At 40.0% G+C, this 22,553-nt stretch overlaps 1 protein-coding gene across 8 annotated transcripts in view; it reads left to right on the top strand.

Moving 5' to 3' along the window:
- PARD3B (par-3 family cell polarity regulator beta) overlaps positions 1 to 22,553 on the top strand; it is a 792,385-nt gene that overhangs the window by 461,114 nt on the left and 308,718 nt on the right. For 5 of the 8 annotated variants that reach the window (XM_059727094.1, XM_059727096.1, XM_059727093.1 and 2 more), the window contains 4 exons: positions 2,362 to 2,532; positions 8,800 to 8,929; positions 14,256 to 14,361; positions 15,786 to 15,901. In XM_059727094.1, coding sequence (XP_059583077.1) covers positions 2,362 to 2,532; positions 8,800 to 8,929; positions 14,256 to 14,361; positions 15,786 to 15,901 — 523 coding nt within the window. The remainder of the gene's footprint in view (positions 1 to 2,361; positions 2,533 to 8,799; positions 8,930 to 14,255; positions 14,362 to 15,785; positions 15,902 to 22,553) is intronic. The other 3 variants (XM_059727095.1, XM_019492032.2, XM_059727097.1) reach the window with 2 other exon arrangements.

Here is a 22,553-nt window from a genome sequence, read left to right on the forward strand (position 1 = left end):
ATCACCTGTCCACTTACCCTATTGAAAAAATCACTTAGCTTACCTTGAGCCAAGTGACTTATCTTGGACATGAGGGTACTAGTGTGGACCATAACACCAATGATATGCAAATCTGAGTTTGAAGATTTTTTCCAGTCTTCAAAATCACAGAAAAACTTTGTACTAAATACTTTCAATCCCCTCCAAAAACAGTGTTCAGCTTGTCTTCCAGTTGTTAACAGCGGCGAGGTGTTTTGGTTGTTGTGATTATAAAGAATATTGGCCTGCTTTGTTTTTGCTCATGAGTTTTTTGCATTTAAGTTGAGCATTTTAAAGTGGTCAAAAGAGCTTTTAAGAACTGACATCATACGAATACAGAAAAAATTAAAGACATTTTAAAAGAACTGAAAACGGAAAGAATGACAAGGCAAGCTTCTAAAACAGGAATGTTATGAAGGCTTTAAATCCACTGATAGGTGACCCTTAGGATGATAACTCTGTATTTTTAATTTTGTTGTGCCAAGGTACATTAAAAAAACTCTAGTGTATACTTGAACATACTTTTCCTAGTAGTTTTAACAGATCTTTAAGCAGGAGAACTTATTCACAAAATGGGGGGAAAGTTCATCATAGGGCAGTGGAATTTTAGATGGAAGATATTAGGGACTCTTAAAATTTTTGACATTTTACACAGGCTCACAAAAAGCAAATCTTCTTTCCACCAACTCCCACTGCAATGAATGACTCTATTCATTTCAGTGAATTTTATTAAGACACAAAGGAATTGTGACTGATGTGCAAGTAATAAAATTCCCTATCCAACAATCTTAACTCTTCTCTCTCTCTTTTCTTTCACATATCCTAGGGCACTGTTTCTGCATGCAGTGGAAGGGTAGGGTTAACATAATTTCTTTGGCTGTATGAAAGGTTACGTTGAAATAGTAGTTTGTTTTTCTCAGAATCTTCCTCGTATGTGGTACTGTTATTATCCTATCTCTTTACCCTCCCTCATTATTTGACTCATCTTCCAATTCTTTCCTTTATCCTCTTTCCCCTCCCTGTTTGTTTTCCTTTTCTGGCCTTTGCTGTTTCTTTTCATCCTATGGCACTGCTTACTATTCATGTGCTGCTGTGACAACAGTGATGATCCCCAGTGCCAGTAAAAACAGTACCTAAGAAAAATGGGTTTGTCACTGCAACTCTAAGTCACTTAAGCACAAATCATTTAGTTAGACTTGGCAGCAATACTAGAAGAGTTAATTGAACATCATTTTGATAGAAAAAATAAGAATTGAAAAGTATATATATTTTGGATTACTCAGATATATGAGATATGTAAACAGTTCTGACGAGTGCCTTATGAAGAATACATAATGAGCCTATGATTGAATCAAAATCATTTTAAGCAAGATAATGTTTTTCTACTCCACTTCCTTTCCTGCTATTCATTCATTTCTTCCCCATTTCATACCCTTTTTCTTCCTTCTTTCAAAGGTCTGATACAACTTGATAATTGTGAAATGAGGAAGCTCTAAAAGAAACTTTCACCTCTTAATAAACAGAATTTATTTCTATCTTTCTATAATTTTGAAGGAGAAAGGGCTCTGTGATGCATGCATATATGAAAAAGAACCAGTCACAGATATTAATAAATACAGGAATTTATTACTACTAAACCCAGAAAATAACAGTGTGCACAATTGTATTATGTCCACAACTGTCAGTTAATCCTGGCAATGGGAATGAAAGCAAATAGCTTTCTTCAAAAAACACAAACCACTCTAAGATGGCACAACCTCAATTTTGCTGTTGGCAACAGTTTCGCTGTTAAAATTATAGATGAAAAGCTTTTAATTGAAATATGGATGTTTATGTCTTCATGACCGTTCTGAATTGAGACTATTTCTTATAGGGTGGCATAAGTATTGTGGCAATATCAGCACCAGTACATGTATAAGACTGAATAATTTGTGCAACTGTATATATTTCTTAGTAGATCCTGAAAACAGATACACAATACTTTAAATAAGCTGCAAGATTCATTTTTGGTTGCACATCAGAGATATTAACAAATGTGGTTCATATGTTCTAACTTACAGCTGATATTTTGATTTTTCAGTTTGGGACTCATACAAATTATAGTATAGAGTGGCTGTGCAGCAGAGTAGCGTTTATACTTCTCTAACTGCCTCATTAACTGTTTTTCAAAAAGAGTGCGATTAAAAATCAAATATTGGCCAACCAGTGCCACACAGGATTTTTAGAACATCTCAATGTTTACAAGGTTTAATTTAGCTTTTAAGAAAGAAATGCTTGATTGCATCTATTTTTCCTGGATATTGTGTCCCACATATGGTCCTTTACTATTTTTACTTCATGCAGGATGGCCGCCTGCGGATAAATGACCAGCTGATTGCAGTGAATGGGGAATCTCTTCTGGGGAAATCAAACCATGAAGCTATGGAGACATTAAGGCGTTCCATGTCTATGGAAGGGAACATTCGTGGGATGATCCAGTTGGTAGTCCTCAGGAGACTGGAGAGACAGATGGAGGTGATCGAAGAAACTTATTCATGAGTTAGATTCCTTGTGTTGAGCTGAGAGTTGTACACACAGCTCTATTAATAAAAATCATGGAGGTAGTTCTTCAGCTGTCACTTTTAAAATATATATCTATTTCTGTTTCATCTGAATATCCATCTCTGTCCTTTTAAAAACTTGGAAGCATTTTAAGTTTTGGAATATTTAGATTTTTATCTCTGGTTGAAGTACTGGCAGGTGGATTTGTAAGTAGGCCTAGGTGACTTGCAAATTTATCACCTGGAAGTACCTTAAACCTTCTAGGGTTAGAGACTCATGAGACATGTCCAGATGAGCAGGGGCGTGTACCTGCAGCGGCACAAGTAGCTGTGGCACAAATTTGTTCCTCTACCTTGTGTGGCAGAGCACACCCGTGCATGTGCCCTTTATTGTGGGACACATTGTCCCACTGTGGGCAGAGTACCTGTGTCCAGCTCCTCCCAGCTCCTGGCTGGGCTGTATGTGCTGCAGGATAGGGCTGGCTGGTGCACAGGGTGCCTCAGTGTGGGGTAGCTGGCAAGCAGCCCTCATGCTGAGGCACCCTGTGTCCCAGCCAGCTGGGAAGCAGCATGTGGAGACAGGGGAGAAGGCAGCTCAAAGCTACCTGCTCACCCATCTCTGTGTGCTGCCAAGCCCCCAAGCTGATGCACCCTGTGCCCCAGCCAGTCAGGGAGCAGCATGTAGAGATGGGGGGGAGCAGGCAGCCCTGGGTGAAATACACAGAGATGGGAGGAGCTAGCCCAGGACTGCCTGCTCCCCCATCTTGAGGCACACTGTGTCTCAGCCAGCCATGGAGTGGCACTAGCTGGGGCACAGTGTACCTCAGCGCAGGGTCTCCCCCATCTCTGTGTTCATCCTGGCACTGCTATTTTTGCATTTTTTGTGCCACTTTTTCCCCCGGGTTTTTTGTTTGTTTGGTTGGTTAGTTGGTTGGTTTTTTTGCTACCAAGAAATTCCGGTAGCAAATTTTGCCCCCACACTGCAAATTATCTACACCACGCACAGTTTAACATGCAACACATACATTTTGTGGCACCACAAACTGCGCATGCCTACATGTGTGGATGTGGCCATGGTGATTCAAGAACTTGGTGACTCTTGTTACATTATTGAAAGAGAGGTTAGATCTGTGTTCATATTGGTTCAAATCAGTTAATAAATTAACAATAATATTAACATTTGATCAAATCATCCAATAAACACAAGCAAGACTCAGTCATCAAACTATGCAATCTAAAACTGTTTTTTATCGAAGATTATCCAGAAACCCAAGTAACATATCCTGTAAGCCTCTGCAAAGCAGCTAGTATTTGCTTTGGATTCGGATTCGGCTGATTCAGGGGACAGTGATTTGATTTGGTGATCATTGTCCTGAATCGATTCGGGTGAATCGAACAGGCCCCATCCTCCACCCTCTCTCCCAGCCCCTTCAATGGCTGACCTGCCCAGCCCCAGCATCCTGGCACTTTAAAAAAAAAAAAAAAAAAAGCGCCCCGCATTCACTGGCTCCTGCCAGGTGGGGGGGGGGCGATCCCCACTGCCCCCCACTGCCCCATGCTCAATGGGGGGACTCTGCCATGAGCCCATGGAGGCCCTGATGGCCACTGCAGCAGCTGGTGAGTGCAGGGCTTTTTTTTTTTTTGGCTTTTTTTTTTTTTTTTTTTTTTTAAGCGCTGGAAACCAGGGCTGGGTAGGGCAGCCATTGACAGGGCTGGGAAAATGGGCAAGTGTCAGGGGGCGCTTTGGGGATCTGAGGGAGCAGGCAGGGGATGGGGCCTGCTGGGAGTCCCCCCATGGTTCAAAGGCTTCAAATCAATTCAGACCTTTTAACTGGCTCCCAGTTTGATTTGGATTCGGAGATTCGGCTGCCGAATCAGGCCGAATCTCCACCAAATTGAATCAGCAACCAAAGCTTCACACAGCCCTAATATCCTGCCTTCCAGCTTTTTCACATGGCAGGTAGAGCCTTCAAGTTTACTGTTTGAGTGACTTACACAGTTAACACTTATTTTGCATATGTACTCCAATACAAAATTGTTTCTGTCATATTAGTTTTATGCAAACATATTTTTATGAACTTGGATAAAATAGAGTAGTTTAAGGCAATATTTGCTATGAATTTGAATATGCATGCACTGTCCCTTAACCATACACTCATACTCTTTCACACCTTTAAAAAGTAATATTCTATATATATAAAGGGCTTAGTCCATCTGTCTGTGTGTCTGTCCATAATGCTCTTGGGGGGTGTGGCTCCAGCCACTGCTGCATTTAGAATGCCTGTCAAGAAGGGCTCTGGCAGAGTGGGCCAGACGGATGCAGAGCAGGGTGGGACAGGGGTGGTATGGGGCCAGACACAGCGCGGCGGGGGAGGGTATTGCGGGGCTGGATGCAGAATGGGGGCCAGAGGGTGGTGCGGGACCAGACATGGGGCAGGGTGACATGGGGCCAGACACAGAAGGGTCAGGTGGCACGTGGCTGGACGGGGTGTGGCGGCAACATAGGGTGGTAGCTGGCAATGGTGGCAGCCACATGCAAGCTTCCCCCCCTGCTCCCGGGAAGCGGTGGCAGCACGGGGTGGTGAGTGACAGTGCTCTGTCCCCCCCCGCCCCCCTCCAGTCATTCTTGATGGGCAATTTGCTAGTAGAAAAATAAGTAGGCAGGCATCTCTGATATAACAATATGTAGAAAGAAGAAAAAAGTTAAGCTTTAGCTTGTGTGGTCTTTGGAGCATCAGACCCAGGACTGCAGTTTGCAAGGGGACAAATTATGTAATTTCTGATTAATATCTCAAGCAACCGGACTTTCTGTGAATCGGTTGATCAGGCTGGAACAACCATGGTACCTTAGTCTTTCCTTCTTTTGACTGGCCTTAGGAAAACCTTCCTTGGTGAGGTGGTAGCCCAAAATGAACACACCTTCTTTAATATTTACCTGTATCTCTAGATTCGTTGTTCCAGTTTGTTCAACTGTTGGTCATCTCCAAAGAGATCTGAATAAATCACACGATCACAGCTTCTTCCCTCCAGTAATATGGCCTCATCTGAATTCAAAGGGTAGGAATTTGACGTTAGGTCAGTTTAATGTATCAGTCAGTTTTACATATCTTCTTTTATAACAGCAATAGATGGACTTTAGAAATATGGGATTAGATAGAGGTGCCTTCACAAACGCAGTTTTCACTAAGCCCTGCTTGATGGGTTAACTCGATGCAGTGAAGATGACTCAGGTTACTCAACATTCCTACAAAATTTTGGCAGCCTCAATAATTATCAGTATTGTCTATCACTTGCCTCATTTTTTCATATTTGAATGTTCTTAGAATTTCCTACATTTTTTGTTACTTTTAACTAGCAAAGTTTTTGGGAAGCAAAAATGAATTTATTTGGCTTGGTCACAAAAAAGGGTCTCCCATTGGTGACAGAACCTGTTTTAGTTCAATAAATATAAAAGTTAAGCAAAATACTAAGAGTTTGCAGTAGAAGGATGTTTGAAATGTCTATGCACTAGGCCTTACTCAGATAAACTTATATTCCTCCCATGTCTTTTGTAGAGTTGTTGCCAGTATGTGTGTAACTTCACTATTCATGTGTTGAAATATGTTGTCTACTTCAGGCTTCCAGTGGTGCTAGTCTAAACACATTTTGAGTTTCATTTTTTAATAACTATAATATGGGATTTGCAATATATATGATTGTTCATAAGAAATAGATAAAACTGCATGGTTAAGAACTAAAATGAAAAACCAAAGCTGAGCCTGTATTAAATCATATTATAGGACTCAAAGGGAATTCTGTTTTTCATGTAATTGCCTATTAAGATAAAGTTTTGCTTAAACATTTAATGTATTGAGACTATTGTCTGCATCTGCTTGTGCACGTAAGGTATAAGAGAGAAAGTGCAGTTTCTTATAATGTGAATAGTTAGTTCTTTATAGTAGATTTCAATTTGTTAATTATATTTGAACTCAATTTACCGCTATCCTGCATCAATTGAAAAGTATGTTTAGAAGAAATACTTACTCAATTTTATACGTTAACTGTACTGGGAAGTTATTTCACAAAATGGTTGTCTTCTGCAGATAGCCTGTGAGATAGGGAAAAGGAAAGCAAGTGCAATTTTCTCCAAGAAGACAGAGACTCTTTAATGGCCCATTGTAGTTTTAAGACTGTAATGGCGCCACCAGCAGAGAAGTTCTTTGTTATAGTATAACTGATATTCTTAAAATTTTAAGAAGCAAATTGAGACAGCTGCCGTTACCTTTAGTGTTCTGTACCTAATGTAAAAATAACATGGTTATCTAATGAGGTATAAATTATAACCCATTTAAAATGAAAGCTGGAAAGCTCACCACTCCTAGTTTTTTTATTTAAAAAGTAAAATTTGGCAAAAAACCTACAATTTAATCTCAGATTGATATAATAAAAATACAAGAAGCTGCTTTTCATAACCAAGTATATAGTTTTATATATTACTCAGATGTATGAAACATGTAAACAATTCTGACTCATGCCCTGTGAAGAATACATAATGAGCTCTTGATTGAATCAAATTCATTTTAAACAGAAATTAATTTTTATAGGATGTGCTCAAGGTTCAATTGTAATTCCATTTGAGGCTAGAGACTACAGGAAAATGGGCTATGGCCCATTCTTTCCTTTCCCCCAAATGCTTCCTGCCTGCTGCATCCCACTTGGTAGAAGCAGAATATGTTTAAAAATCCATTATTTTTTTTATTGGCCAGGACACTAATGGAGGCCTTCCATGACAGCTCTGTTTTACAAGCTGAATACTCTAATTAGGCCGGTTACTGATCAGTTGTTGGGATATCGATTGTGTCATTTATCAAATAGCTGGAAAAGCAGATTCTTTTCTCTGTTGTTGTTGTTAATTTAAGTCTGCCTTACCTACTGGGTATCAGTCTTTAATTTAGTACTAGTCTGTCTCAGTGCTGGGCTTAATTTAACCAGTAACATATTTACAGAAGATAACACATTTGGTTCCCGAGGAATAAGCAATAAGTGTTAAATCTTTACCATGTAACTTAAATTTCTGTTACAGAGAAGGCACACATGATGGTTAACCATGTGAATATTCTGTTTAACTGGCTCTGAATATAATGAGGAGAGGAAAACATTAATCAAATGTGTTATTTGTCTAATGGCTGTTGAAAGAAGAAAGGAGCTTATGAGACTTGATTTATATTTGCCTCTGTGTTGTCACAATTAAGCTCTCAAAATTGATCAAAACTGAATTGAGATGGCTCTTGGCTACTACTGTATCTTGCTTGGAAATTTTTGCCTTATAAGACTCTAAGAGTTATGCAAGCATTATGCTCCCGAACCAGGAATGTTATTTAAACCCAGGCATGTTACTGACATTTCTTTCAGTATCAAGCACAGCATTCAAAAATCAGTTGCTGCAGTATCTTCCAAGTATCTTCCAAAAATACCACCACACCCTATGACACAGAATGATGTTGTACCTTGACCTCTAAAAATCTGATAGGGAATCACAAAGAACCAATTATCAAAATATAATTCTACCAAATAGCAATTAGGCAAAATACTGTACTTTACTTACTATAGATTTTCCCTTTATGTTAGCTATATAAAAATGCTCAGGGGGGATTCCTCAGGTTGAGAAATAGTGATTCTTTTTCTTTCAAGCAGTTGCTCCAGAGAATAATTTAGGAGCTGCCATATGAATGCTGGAGTCGCTGGAGGGTCGGAGGGTATGAAAATTAAGACAGACTGGAGGTGTGGCAGAATTTTGCTTAGTTGCTAGCCAGAAGTCCTGGGCTTAGGAATTATAAAACCTTAGTTACAAAGCTGCTCCAGAGTGTGACTGTTAGAGCATATGTGCTCAGTCTCTGAAAGAAGGGAACCAGCTGGCTGGCAAAGAAATACCATTGGCATTGCCTGCGTTCTTGTGTTGACAGTGCCACAAGCTGCCCTCCCAGATGGAGGAATTAAGTGAAGCCAGTTGTGGGTCAGAAAAGAAAGTCTTCTTTTCTGCTAATCAGCCTTGATTATTATTTGTGCAGTAGTAGCAATCTCCTGTTTCATGGTCAGCAGTAATTGATGATCATTCTGAAGGCATCTTTCATGTTTTGGCTTTGAGAGTTAATAATGTGCAACAAAAATCTTAGAAAGAATGCATAAATACAGCATGATTTAGTGATGACTTCTTCAGACTGTATTTTTTTATACTAAAATATGTGGTTCTGTTTCTTCTTAGGAGCGTTCAGACCATGGAGTTTTTCAAAAACCAGCTTTTGAGGGCAGTCATAATTTTACAGCTATCTCCAGGCGCAATGATACTGTCCAGCAGCAATTTGTAACTTGCAGTCCCCAGGAAAGACTAAAAGGTATGTACTGTACATCCTTCTTCATGCCAAAAAAAGTGCTTTTTTGTTTTCATAAACCCTCGTCAACTAGAAAAACAGTTAATTAGAGTAAGTGCAGACTGTTACTTTGAAGCATGAGGATCCAGAGAGGGTGGGAGAGCTGACTCAGAAGTTGTGAATTAGATTCCTGGCACAAATTCCAGTTTAAGTAACAGTTTTTAACTTGCTGCCCCAACACTTAAGGTTGGATAAAAAACAAATAATAAGTGCAAAATATATAGTCAAAATGTTTATTTTCTATAGGTCTTTAATGAGTATCAATGATATAAAAAAACAAATGGTTTAGATTTTATGTCCCAGCTTATAATCAAATATAATTTATGTTGTAATAGTTTACAAGAATTACTAGTTTAGTTTAAGACTTAAATATTTTTAAATGGCAGAAACAGACTATAAATTTACAACATAGTTATGACAAAGGCTTGAAAGTTGGGAATGTAGGCTGTTTTCATTTAGAAACTAGTGTGTAAATATTCAGCTAAAATCTCAACATTAAATTTTGCTCTTCTCCCTTACCTTCTCACCTTGCCTGTGGAAGAATCCCATTACCTACCACACAGGACTCTGAGTCAGCAAGGTGCTTATGCAAGCTTTTGAATTCATCCCATTGGTTATCTCATCCATTTAATGGGATTGTTCATGTTCTTAAATTGCTGAAGTACCTCTCTGAATCAGGAAAACTTCAGTTTTTATGCAGATGAATGATGGTACTGTAGTCTGAATTTGCATGATTTTATCCAACTGTCTAGGTAAACATGTATTATAGAATAATAGACTAGAAAGAATAATCTTCTAGACTGCTATGAACAATGTATGGAATGCTCATAATTGAGGGCAATATGTTCCTTTGAACTCAGGGTCCATGCCTGTAAAACTTGAGCAGAGCTTTCCGTTATATTCAAGGATTTGTATTGATTTCATTGGTAATTTTGCTTGAGTAAAAACTGCAGGTTTAGTTTTAAGCATGTTAAATTAATTTAAAGTTTAATAGTTAGACTTTCCTCACATGAGCAAGTCAGATCCCAACTTTGCTGTTCTCTTCCCTTACATGTGTGGAACTCCCTTCAAGAGTTCTGTAAGAAAAAGAACTGTCACCATTGCTGGCCTACCCTGTAGAGATAGCCATTGTGTAAGATGGCATAACTGAAGGGAGGAGGAAATGCTTTTGCTTAACAGTTATTAGCTGCCCAGGAGACATCTCTACCCCTCCCACCTAGAAAAAAAGTGACCAAAAAAGATCAGTACTCTCTGAGGGATCATAGCAGCAGTCATGTTCTACATGTTTTGCTCTTTTCTACATTTTTGAGTTAAAAAATCTGGAAAACAGAGGAGGAGAAAGACGAAAGCAATGGCTTGGGGAGGACAATCCATATAAGATGTTGAAACGATACCAGTATCATGGGACATGAGAGACAAAGAGCTGTTCCTGGTGTTTAGACAAAAGACCATAGCCTGAGAATGGATGGGGAGTTTGGAGCCAAGAGGGGAGCAAGATCTCTAAATATTACTGAAAAACGAAGATAATTTCCTGTGTACTATGATTTCCACATTTGAACAACTTAATTGTATGGTAAAATGGGAGATGAGAAGACAAACAAATACCTGCTTAAGACAGTAAATACATGGGGTGGGACTCTGGGTTTCAGAACTCTATGCAAGTGATTCTAAACCTTTTTACACTCAAGACATCCCTCAATAAGGGCTAACTCTTAGCTTTCGCTCATTTTTGATCACAGAAAAGTAATAGAGCAATTCTTTTGTTGCAGAGAACTCAGAAAAACTACAAATGGTCACACTGTCTTTGGCACTCTGGATTCCTGTTTAAAATCCCTGGGTTTATTGTGTGAATGGTGCATAGGTATTTGCACATCTCACAGTGCTAATATTGAGTGGCACCATGTGGCACCCTTAAAATGATCTCACAACACCCTGGTTGAAAGTCATTGATCTATGCAGATCTTAAAAGAAAATTTGGCCTAAAATAGTGTTGTAAAAGAGTTGTATTTATCATTTGAGTTTTACAACAGAACTATCTACAGTTTATGTATTAGGGTTGTTGTTGGTTTAGCCATGTTGGTCTAAGGACATAGGCAGACTAAATTAGTTGGGTAAATGTGATATTTTTTATTAAACCAACTAAATAGTTGGAAAAATTGTTCTTTGTAAGCTTTTGCGTACAAACACCCTTTAGGCACAGGGAGAGTTTGTTACTGCTTTGTGTGCTCTCCTGGGTGGAATGGAAACAGAGCAGCAACAAACTCTCCCTGTGCCTGAAGAAGGGTGTTTATACCCAAAAGCTTGCAAAGGACAATTTTTCCAACTATTTTACATTGACCCGAAGAACCTTGTCTGCCTATACTTTATGTAAAGACATGTCTCTAATAGTGTTGCCTGTCTTTTCACCTTCTGATCATTTGTTACAAATACTTGTGATAATTCTAATCCTTCAGTGACATCTGCATTGGTGGGACCCTGGACCCCCACAGGGCGGCCCAGTTATAAACTTGAAATTGTTTCCTGTGTCTGCCTAAACTGAACAAAATCTAGAACTGGGGTCAGGCTTTTGCTGCATATTTGTACAGTGACTTGGGATCTCAGTCCTTTAGGTATAGTAGAAGGAATAATAGTAGGAATAATAACAATGACGACATCAATAACAGTAATAATGCATTATTATTATCTGTTATTACTGTACTATAGCAAATACAAACATTTAATGCCAGGAGTTTAATTATGTTTAATAAAATGTCACATTTTTGGTTCCATTACTAGTCATTGCTCTGTACTTAATCTTCTAAAAGCTCAACAAATGCCAGCTTTTTTTTTTTTTTTTTTTTAAGATTCTCTTTTATTATACTTGAACAAGACAAAATATAATGTCTGGAGAAAAGCTGTTGTAGCCAAAGCATAATATTTTGTCTTGCCTGTGGATGTTTCAATAAAGGCGGCCTTTTTTTTTTTTAAAGGGAGCCTTTTTTAAAACCCAGTATTGAAATGCCAATGTTCAGCCTATTTTTTCATGACTGATACTTGTAACCTACAGGTCCTCACTTTTTTTCCTGCCAAGCTGTTGCACAGAAACTGCATTTTTAGAACAACCTATTCGAGAAATAGTACTTCAGTGCCAACAGCTTCAAATTTCTGGTGCTGAATGGTTACTGGAATCTGCTTCATCAGAAGTTCCTTTATTTTCAAAAAAGTGTCAGGGTTGCAGGGGGATTGATATAATCTCTCTGGTAAAGAGGTGGAGTTATGATAAAAGATATCTTCAATAGCTTGGCAAGCTGAATCTTCAGGGACTATACAAGTATCTACATTTACAAGCATAACATTATACATTCATGGAAAGATTAATTGATTGGAAACTTACTGATTCCTTATTTTTAAAATGTTGCATGCTGTCACAAGTTGGCATATGCTTTAAGAACAAAGAAGCATTTCTTGCTCTAAACAGATTAAAATCTGAAAGCCTAACTGTCCCAGTTACTGGGATAATTGTACCTTTTGCCCCTGTTAGCCTCCTCCTTGGCCCTTCATCTGTGACCTCTCTGTTGGGGTGGAGTCAGGTAATTCTTCCGTCTCATACTTGACCCCACTTCACTAAGTCCCATTTTAATTGTCTGCAATACTGAAAGTCCCTTCTGGTAAAGCAGTCACTAGACAGCCTTTTTAACCCCAAAGTTTACTTATTTAGAACTTAAGCATTTAAGAGAATTAAGATTTTAAAGGAGTAAACCAGTGTGTAGATGAGTCTGTTTGCTTTAGAGTTTACCATACTCTTGCTATCAGTCTAAGGGTTCCAACTCATGTAGACGCCCTCTGCATACTCTTGCCTTTTCAGCCTGTTTCCTTGAATAACTCTGGACAGTTTGACTTTATTTTTTCTCCTGAGTGGGGCTTTATAAATGTCTTAAGTGTCTTTGAGATCTGTAGGCCACAAGTGAGGAGGAGAAGGAAAAGACACTGATATGGAGATGAGAAGATGACTTGTGAAAAGAGTAATAAGGTGTAAGTGGTGCTGTAGATGAAACCAGAGGGTGCCTGTAGATGTACGGGGATGCTGCTCCAATGCGCTGTAATTATAGCACGTTGGATCAGACTTGATTAATCGAGTCTGCTGGAGTGTGCAACTTGGTGTACTCCAGCAGCCTCTGCATCTCATGTGTTCAGCATCCCCACACTTCAAAATTACGGCGGGGTCACTTTAACTAAAGCTCGTTCAATGAGCTTTACTTAAAGGACCCCTGCCACCATTTTGAACCTTGGGATGCTGAATATACAAGACCTGGGCACTTTAATTAGAGCGGCGTTTGGACGCTTCTTGCCCCCCAGAGCCCATGTAAAGACACCCAGAGAGCCTTGCTAATGAAAAAAAGAGAGACAGTGGCATACAGGGGGAGAAGAGAATGAGATTGCATAATATGAGTTATGGTAAAAGTGTGAATGGTAGAAGGCAGGAAGAAAACTAAGATCTAGGGTTTCCAATAAAGAAAGTTGCCAGCAAGTAGGAAAAGCATCATGTGTCAAAGAGGAGATGGTTAAGTTAAAGGTGAAAAGAAAAAAAGAAAAACAGTTGTGACTTTAGAATAACTTCTGGCTCCAGCTCCTTGCTGAGGATGATTATGTTGTTCTGTATGTTTCTCTTGAATGAAGAGAACATTGTTTTGATCTGTTTTCATGAAAGTGAAACTTTTGTTTTCAGAAAAATGTATTTTCAGTTGCCCTGCAGATTATGGCACTACCATGAAGTAGTATGACTACCTTTACCTTCATTTGGGGTCAAATTTATTTCTATATAGGATGATTTGCTTTACTGGGGTTACAGAAGAATTAGCTTTTTGCAGGAGGGACTAAGAATAGGGAAAGACAGGGAGAAAATAGTCATAGGAATGCAACACTCATCAGATATATCTGGAAGGTGATACATGCTTCACAGGACAAGAATTAAACTAGTTTAACCTACTGGTAGTTAAGTTAATTCTATATGGAAGGGAGTGAAAATCCATTCAAATACATTAAAGCAGTTGGGGACTTTCACAACACTATAAGCAAAGTTTCACTGTATTTATCTTTAATTATGCATGTGCAAATCTGCAAATCAGCTCTTCAAGAAATCCCAAGGGGTATATTTTCTGCTTGGTGTGATGTTAATTCTAGTTTAGTTAGTTTAGGGATTTGAATAATTTGTGACTCAGTTCAGGATTGCTTCAGGCCTTCCAGTCCAGTTTATTGATCAGTGAACTGGTGGAATATACTTGCTACTACAGTTTGTTTAACCCATTGTTAGTTTCAGATCTCCCTATGTCTGATCACGGCAATGCTGAGAATGAAGTTCCACCTCCTCTGCCACCACACCCTACTGAGGAACTACTTACTGAAGATTATAACCATAGGTTTGGATATATAGTTATTTTATTATGTATGCCTAGACCTGACCACTTATGATTTTGATGACAGCTCTAATTGATTAAAAATGCTGTTGTTATGTATGCAAATGGATATAGAATTTGTGCTGCAATAGTTATGGTCAAGTTAATATTTCTTTAATATTAACCATAGCAGGTTATTTTAAAGTTTAATATTTTGTCTACTTCAGTAGTTCTCAAAGTGTAGTGCACTTACTGCTGGTGAAGCCTGGGCTGCAGTAATTTGCACATTGCTTGGCTTGTAAAGTAGTACAGAATTTAAATAATAATCTAATAAAATTAGACTGGTTGAAAAGTTGCATACTAGTGAGTTTTACGTGTGATGCATTAGGTCTTAAATCCTAATAACTGCTTGTCTGATTCAAAGTGTTACAAACTGTTTATTGATTGTCAGCCTTAAAATGGGAGATTATTTTTCATGAGAATACCTGAAATTTGCTGTGTATCACTTTGAGGCAAAAAGGTGTAGCAAAGAAGACCTCTGTGCAATTCAGATACAAAACAAATTTTTAAAGGTGATTTTTGTAAGTAGTTAATTCATGAAGCAAAGCCTTTGAGATATTTTGAAAACTATCTTGGTCATTGCAAAATATGCTGATGGAACTTGAAAGCTATTATTTGCTGAATAAATGTGAGAAGCTTGGCATTAGTACTGCAAACTTGTGACTGAAATAAAATAAAACAAAAAATATATCTGGATAAAAACTGTGCTATACCACTGACTTCATTGGGAAAGCATAAGGCATAAGTCAGCACAACATTTGTTTCAATGTGCAATATTCTCATTCTGAAAATAGAATATCAAAAGATCAAATAATATGGTATCACATTTTTTTCTGCAATCTTATATTCATCATTCACATATAGAATCTTCTAATTTTTTTCCTTCCGCTTTACTTAATTTAATCAAATTTTATTAGAGTTTGTTTTATCTCTTTAAAGTGATGTTCCCTTTTTTCAAAACTATCCAAGGAAACCATGCAAACAAACTAGTATAAGTGAATGAAATGTCCTCTTATATAGTTCTACTTAAGAACCTTCTCTGCAACAATGGTGGACAGTAGTGCTTGCATCATTCACTTTGAAAAAAACCAGCACCATTGGTTCTTGGATAGTTCCCCCTTCTGTTAAATAAAATCAGATTTAAATAATTTGTATAAATAGAAGTTACCATTGTTAACAATCGGGGGGGAGGGTAATATAGGTATAAAATGAATACATGTGAGTTGAAGTGCTAAATCTCACAAAAGAATCTTGAGAATCAAAGATTAATTTAAGATGCATGACTGCAAACAACTGGAGGGGAAAATACATTTATATTGTGAAAGTTTTAATTACTACACTTGGTTTCGTATCAGTGCCTAAATATTTTGCATGGCTTCTTTTCACAGCTCTGTAGTGGATTCAGCAGCATATTTAACAGATCAGCACATCAACTTCAGATCTCTGACACCAGCTAAGCAGCCTGAATCAATTAATCTGAAAACCTCAAAAAGCATGGATCTTGGTAAGAGGAGGTGGGGTGACTCATAGGTCATCTTTTTAGCCTTAGAATGTTCTCAGTTTCTCCTTATTTTCTGCTTTTGTTTCTTAAACACATATATCAGGGAGCAAGATATGCAGACATGCTGGAGTGGTGGGGACAATGCTCTGCCTCCTCTAGCATCTAATTACAATTGCCCTTTTTATTGAAGTTGGATAAAGGATTTTTTTCCAAGGGCCACTTTGCCATCCATTGTATTGAAATCTTAGCTGAGGAAATGTAAGAGCCTTTGTGAGAATGAATTAAACAAATTGCCAGTTATGCCTTTAAAATGATCCACTCATATCTAAATCTATAGCAAAACAATAAAAATGTTATTTTCTTAGAGAATTCAGATGGTTGCAAAACTCCATCAAAGGATTACTTTCTTTAGACAGGTTAGGTTTCATCAATGGCAATAACAAAGCTGAACAAAGTGTTGCAGTAGATATTTATAGATGCTTTGAATAGTAGTAAAATTATGGTCCAGTACCTATTAGCAGAAAATTTTGCAGGGTGGGAGAAACTAAAAGGTAACTGTTTTAACAATATTAATAAAAAGCTTTTTGTTTTTCCGTCACCAGAATAGTTTTCTACAGTGAAAACCAGAGAGTTCATTACATGTTTAAAAAGAGTGTCTTTTTTAGGAGCAACAAAAAAGAAAAGAAGCGTCCAAGTCCTTGAAGCCATAGAGAACATTTTCTTTAATTCTTTGGTGTAGCATCTTTTACTCTTTATTTGGGTCACAGTCCAGTAATCTTGAGTAGCACTGCTGGGGTAACATTAAGAATATGATTCTTTGTTTTGTGGAACTCAGAGCCTTAAATACATCAGGAATGGAAAAGAATGCATTAATTGAAACGAGCAAACAATCAAAATAAAATTTAGTTATTGGCAGGCATCCTGGTTTTCTCTGTTCAAAAATCACAAATTCTCTGATGAAAAGCCCCAAGATCTGCATTTTTCTGTGATTAAAATTAAACACATCTCTCTCTCTCTCTCTTTGTATATATATATATATAAAATATACACGCACACATGTATCAGTTGAACACAATGCGTTATTAATATATTTGCAATTCGAAGCAGTTTGGATGCCTACCAGTACCTCAGTTACTATAAAATAAATTCTTAATACCTGTAAATTTTGGCATTTGATTTTGGGTTTTTTATCATGGAAAATTAGAACTCCCCCTACCCCTTCACTCACCAGGGCGTGGGTCCAGCTGCAGCTTCCCGCCCCCCAGCTTTGTGGTACTGAGCAGCCCTGATATGCCAGTGCCTTGCCCATGCCATTGCCTCGCACTCCCAAGCCACAGCTCCCTGGCCTTGTTGGTGCCCCTCACTCCCCACCCTGCCAGTGCCCCTCAGCTCCCACCTACAGCCCCCCACCCCACTCCAGCCCTGCCCCCAGGTACCAGGGCCATGGGGCTAAGGACCTGGGTCTGCAGCCCCCTACCCCAGCCGAGTAGAGCCCTGGTTGCCACCCACAGGAGGTGGCAGCTGCTATGGCCAGAGCAGAGCCCAGAGCAGGGCAGGGAGGCTTGGTGCCACCACTGGGAGCCTTGTACTGCCATGGTGAACCACCCCTGCCCACCTGGCAGCAGCAGGAGGTAGAACGCTGTACTGCTGCCCCAACTGCTGTCAGGTGGGCAGGGGCCTCACCATGGTGGTGTGGGGCTTCCAGTGACGATACTGAGCCTCCCCCCTGCTCCGCTCTTCTAAGCCCTGAGCCTAAAGCCACCAACTCACAGCCACCCCTGCCCTGTGCACAAATCCAGTGGGTACGTGCCCCCCGTGTCCTCCCCAGATCCCACACAGTGACAGGGAGCCAGCTCCTCCACAGCCCCAAAACAAGGTGCCCATGGCTCCATGCCATTCCCTGCGCAGGCCCTGTGGCTGTTCATTCCTACCCCAAACTCAGGCCCCAAGCCCCACTCACCACCCCAGCTGGACAGGATCCCCAGCCCTGCCCAGCTCCCTGCCTGTCTCACTATGGGGGCCTCAATCTCTCCCCCCCCCATACCCCTGGTTTACCTGTGTGAGGTTGTGGGAGCTACATTCACGCTGCCTGGCTAGCACAAACATGTGTGTGCGTGCACATGCATGTGGCACCCCCTGCCTGATTGCCCTCCTCCCACTCCCCCCCAGCCCCTTGCAGGCTGGAACTCTGCCAACTTTCAAGGGGAAACCTGTCATTTCCTTCATTTTTCTCCTTAAAAAAAGAAAATCTGGGTTTTTCTCCTTAAAAAAAGAAAATCTGGGTTTTTCTCCTTAAAAAGAACAAATCCACATTTTACTGTGTTTTTCCATGATCAGTGGAAAACCCAGATCCCTGGTTATCAGTCTGGTTAAAAAAATAATCCTTTAGCTTCCTCATATGTGGCAGTATGAAATGTGTACAAAAGTATTTTAGGGGTTTAGGTTGTAGCCGTGTTGGTCTAAGGATATAGGCAGACAAGGTTCCTTGGGTGAATTTGATATCTTCTATTAGACCAACCCAAATGGTTGGAGAATAGTTATTAAGCAAGCTTTCGGGTTCAAAAACCCTTCGTTAGCCTGACAAAGGGTTTTTGAACCCGAAAGCTTGCTTAATAACTATTCTCCAACCATTTGGGTTGGTCTAATAAAAGATATCAAATTCACCCAAGGAACCTTGTCTGCAAAAGTATTTTATACATTTAAAGGTAAACTCTGTGTGTGTGTGTGTGTGTGTGTGTGTGTGTGTCTGTATGTGTAATAATTGCTTCAAAATTAATTAAACGAGAAATAATGTAGCTGCACAAATCAAGGGTTATGTACTCTCTCTTCATTTAAGTTCATGCTTTATTATTACCCAAACTAAATAAGAAGTTTGTGCCCAAGTGTAATCTGCTTTCTTGTTCAGTACTGCTAATTATTTATTGGAAAAAAGGCTATTGAATAGAAAATTGACTGCAGCATTACAAAAAGCTGTATAGCTTTTGAGAGCAAATGGACTAAAAAACAACATATATAGAGATTGCTAAACAGAAAATGTGGGGAAAGAAACTGGGAGCCCTGGAGTCATTCCCTAGCAAAATATAAAGTACCGTATACAATTTTGCTACAGGTTTTAAGATTTTAGACAGTTTTGGGTGGGGAATGGAGAAGAAAAGAAAGGGAAGGTCACTAATAGGAGATTACATATTTATTTATTTGATTTCAAGAGTTAGTTGCTAGTGAAACAATAAAATACCAACTAATGAGCTTTTTACCAGAACTTTGTTTTATCTCTTTCAGTGCAGCAAGTTATGCTCATGATGCTCACTTGCCCAAGATCCCTTGCCCACAATAATAGGTGCCACATACGCACAGAGAATGACTTGACCTCATGTCATGTAGGAAGTCTGTAGCAGAACAGGGAGTTGAACCCACATCTTCCAACTTTGAAGCTAGGTCCCAAATATTGGACTGCCGTTCCCCTTTGTATACTATACTTAGATTAATATAAAAATCCATAAATAATCTAAAAATGTACTCCCCAAAGCAACAGTTATACAAGAGAAAAGCAGTAATAATTATAATAGTCCCAATAAGCCAACATCTGCTTTAAATCTCACTCCATTATCAAAAGTCAGGGGAAATAAATAAACCTATTAAAGTGACTAAAAAATAACAAAACTAGGTGCTAGGAAAAAAGTTCAAAGAGTTAGGATGAACAGTTTAATTTGGTTAACCATCACTCAGCAGTTTGTGCGTTTGTAGTTGCTACAGGGAAAGAGGCAAAGAAGCTTTTCTTTCTTCCGGCATAGCAGCAACATAAATCTTGACACTAATTATATTTATTTAAGGGGTTTCCATCACTGGCATTCTAGCCATCTTGTTTCCAATGTTTTGTGAAATATAAACAGCTATAAAGCTGGGGCCAAGGAAAAGGCATTTAGAAACCGCAGTATCAAAAAATCAGGGACATGGGATTTTTATCAAATTCTGCAAGTTAGTATGGTCTGTTTGCAAAATAATATTCTCCCCTAAAGCCACTTGGTGCCTGATATGCTGCATCAGTCTAGAATGGCAGACCAGCAGGTCCATCACTGTGACAGAAGAAGAGTTTCATCCTTAATTAAATCATAAGCTGCCCAAGGCAACATTTTAAACAAGTTAGCAGTGAAGTGGATACTCAGCTGTACCCGCCTCAGTTCGACCAGGAGTTCGCGCGCCACCTTTGCCCGGACCCGAGATCTTGCACATCCGGGCTTCGTTGGTACGCCCCAGGGTTTACCCCGTCTGGTATAAAGGGGGACCCCAGAACTCGCCTGCCACAACTTTGATGACTCTCTCAGTGGGGGGTCTTCCCTTGGGGTATCCCCCGGTGCCGGCACGCTTCTTCGCGGGTACTCTCGGGGCTCCGTCCTCCCCTACACCCCGGCCATACGCCACCTCAGGTCTTCCTATCCTGGCCTCTAACCCATCCTCATCTCGTCCTCTCTTGGCTCAGTCCCCCTAGCCACTACCGGCGGTCTTCGGACCAGGTATGCCTCTCCCAGTGGGGATGCTGACCTGGTCCCTCCTTCCTTGGGATGCAGACGTCCTCTCTGCTTCCCCAATAGTCCTGGCCGCAGTTACCCGCGCCGTCGGCTCCGTAGTGCAGGCTACAGCTGGCCCCACTCTCGGCGCCGCTGTCACGCCTCCTGCTGCCTTGGGTGTCGGCTTCCCTGCTGGCTGCTGCCCCACCTCCGGGGCTGACTTCTCCCCTTGTCTTCTCACTCCCGGGTGCTCCGCCGCACTGCTCGCAGCCTGCTCCGCCTCTACGTGGCGGCGTCCCGCACTCTGCGGGTGGCGGCTGATCCCCTGCGCGTTGGGGCTCCGCGCTTCAGCTCTCTCCCTTCAGCCGCCCCGCTGCTTCGGCGGGGCTGTCTTTTGTTCCTCCCGGCCGGTGTGCCCTGCCCCCACCGCTCAGCCGCAGCCAGATAAACACCCGGCTGACGACCCGTGCCGGCAGTGCCGGTGCGTGGAGTTTCTTCGGCTCCTCCGGCCCTGCGGGAGGTAAGCAGACCCCTTGGCCGCCGCGGGGGTCTCCCAGTGCCCCCGCTCCCCTGGGACATCAGCTTTTATGTTCTAAGAGATCACCTTGTCTCTCTTGTCCAGGGGGAACATTCAGAAACCTATCACTGTCCAAAGACCCTCTAAATTGACACCTTTTCTAGAGAGGTTTATGTTATAGAGCCACAAGGTTTCCCATCTCATTTTGCCAATGTTTTCATAGCAGACTTACAGAGAACTCTTTGAAGTTTTAAACATAATTACTGTTTAGCTACAGAAGCAAGGTCATATGCTTGCTTTTGAAATTTGATTAAGTTTATTCTTCTGGCCTCCTTTGAGAATTTACACCTCACTAAGCATCAAGGCTGGGATCTTAGGCACAAATTTTCTGCTCCTTTCAAATGTTTACTTAGAAAGTGCTAATAACTTTTAAATGAGGCTGTATCATCTCCTTGTTATGTACATGAGGTCGGTCCATGCTGTTTCTTGTAGCAAAAGCCAGCTACTGCTTAGAAATTACAAAGAAATCTTGTAATTAGGCCACTGGCATTAGTTATCCCCCCCAAAAAACCCACTACAGAAACCTACTTAAAAGTGAAAATAGGAACATTTCAGGTTACTCTGTAGTCATTCTAATATGGGGGTACCCACATACTATATACAGAATTCTTATTACATGCAGAAATCTCCTTGAAAAACTGAAAAAACTTCACAAAGACTCTCTTTTTGAAAATTATACATCACTTACGAATGGAAGTCATCTTCCATGTATCAACAATAGTCTACTTCTGTTCTTTGTTTATAGCTTACTTGTCCCAGTACCTTTATGGCTACATTGCCTCCCATTTTGAGTGGTCTCCTAATTGGTATGTAGCGAGCAATTCTATTCATGTTGCAAAAAGGAGAAGAAGCCAACTCACTTCCTTTTAGGTATGGAATTAACAAAATTATAAATAATTAAAAGTGTCAGAGTAATGTAGTTGTAATGGTCAAGGATATATGCAAGTGTCATGGATTTTTGTGGGTAATATCTTCTATTGGACAAGCTTCCTGGCTGGGACAGATTTAGACAAGCTTTTGAATGCAGTGCAGTCTTCTTCACGTCTGAGAAAATTGCAGGCACAGAAAGCACTTAAAAAAGTCTGGAGGGCTGTGAAATAAGGGAACAGAGAAATTCCCAGGGATAGTTAACAGACAAGAAAAGATAGCTTGATTAGTGGAGAGGGTCATTATCATCCATGGTATGAAATAGAATTAGTATGAATCAGGTAGATTATAGTGAGCCATGAAGTCAATCAACATCTGTGTTCAGTCCTTGGTTCTTACTGTCTAGCCAGCTTATGAACTTTTGTTCCCAGGCTTGCCTTTTGAAAGTGTTTTGTAAAATTCCCCTGACCACAAAGAGAGTGAGGTCAGAAAGTGAGTGGTTCTGCAAAAAAGGTTCTACATGTGTTTTGTGTGCATCTATCCTTAATATTTTTTCCTGTGATCATTCATTCTAGTGCATAATTTTAGTTTAGTTTCACCCACATAGTTTCCATGAGGGCATTTCTTGCACTAGAAGTATACCACATTTTGGGATAGAAAGATATAGGATCCATGGATTCTCACAGGCTCATAGTCAAGATGTTAA

The sequence above is a fragment of the Alligator mississippiensis genome, chromosome 4 (genome assembly GCF_030867095.1).
Source record: "Alligator mississippiensis isolate rAllMis1 chromosome 4, rAllMis1, whole genome shotgun sequence".
In the NCBI taxonomy this organism is placed as follows: Eukaryota; Metazoa; Chordata; order Crocodylia; family Alligatoridae; genus Alligator; species Alligator mississippiensis.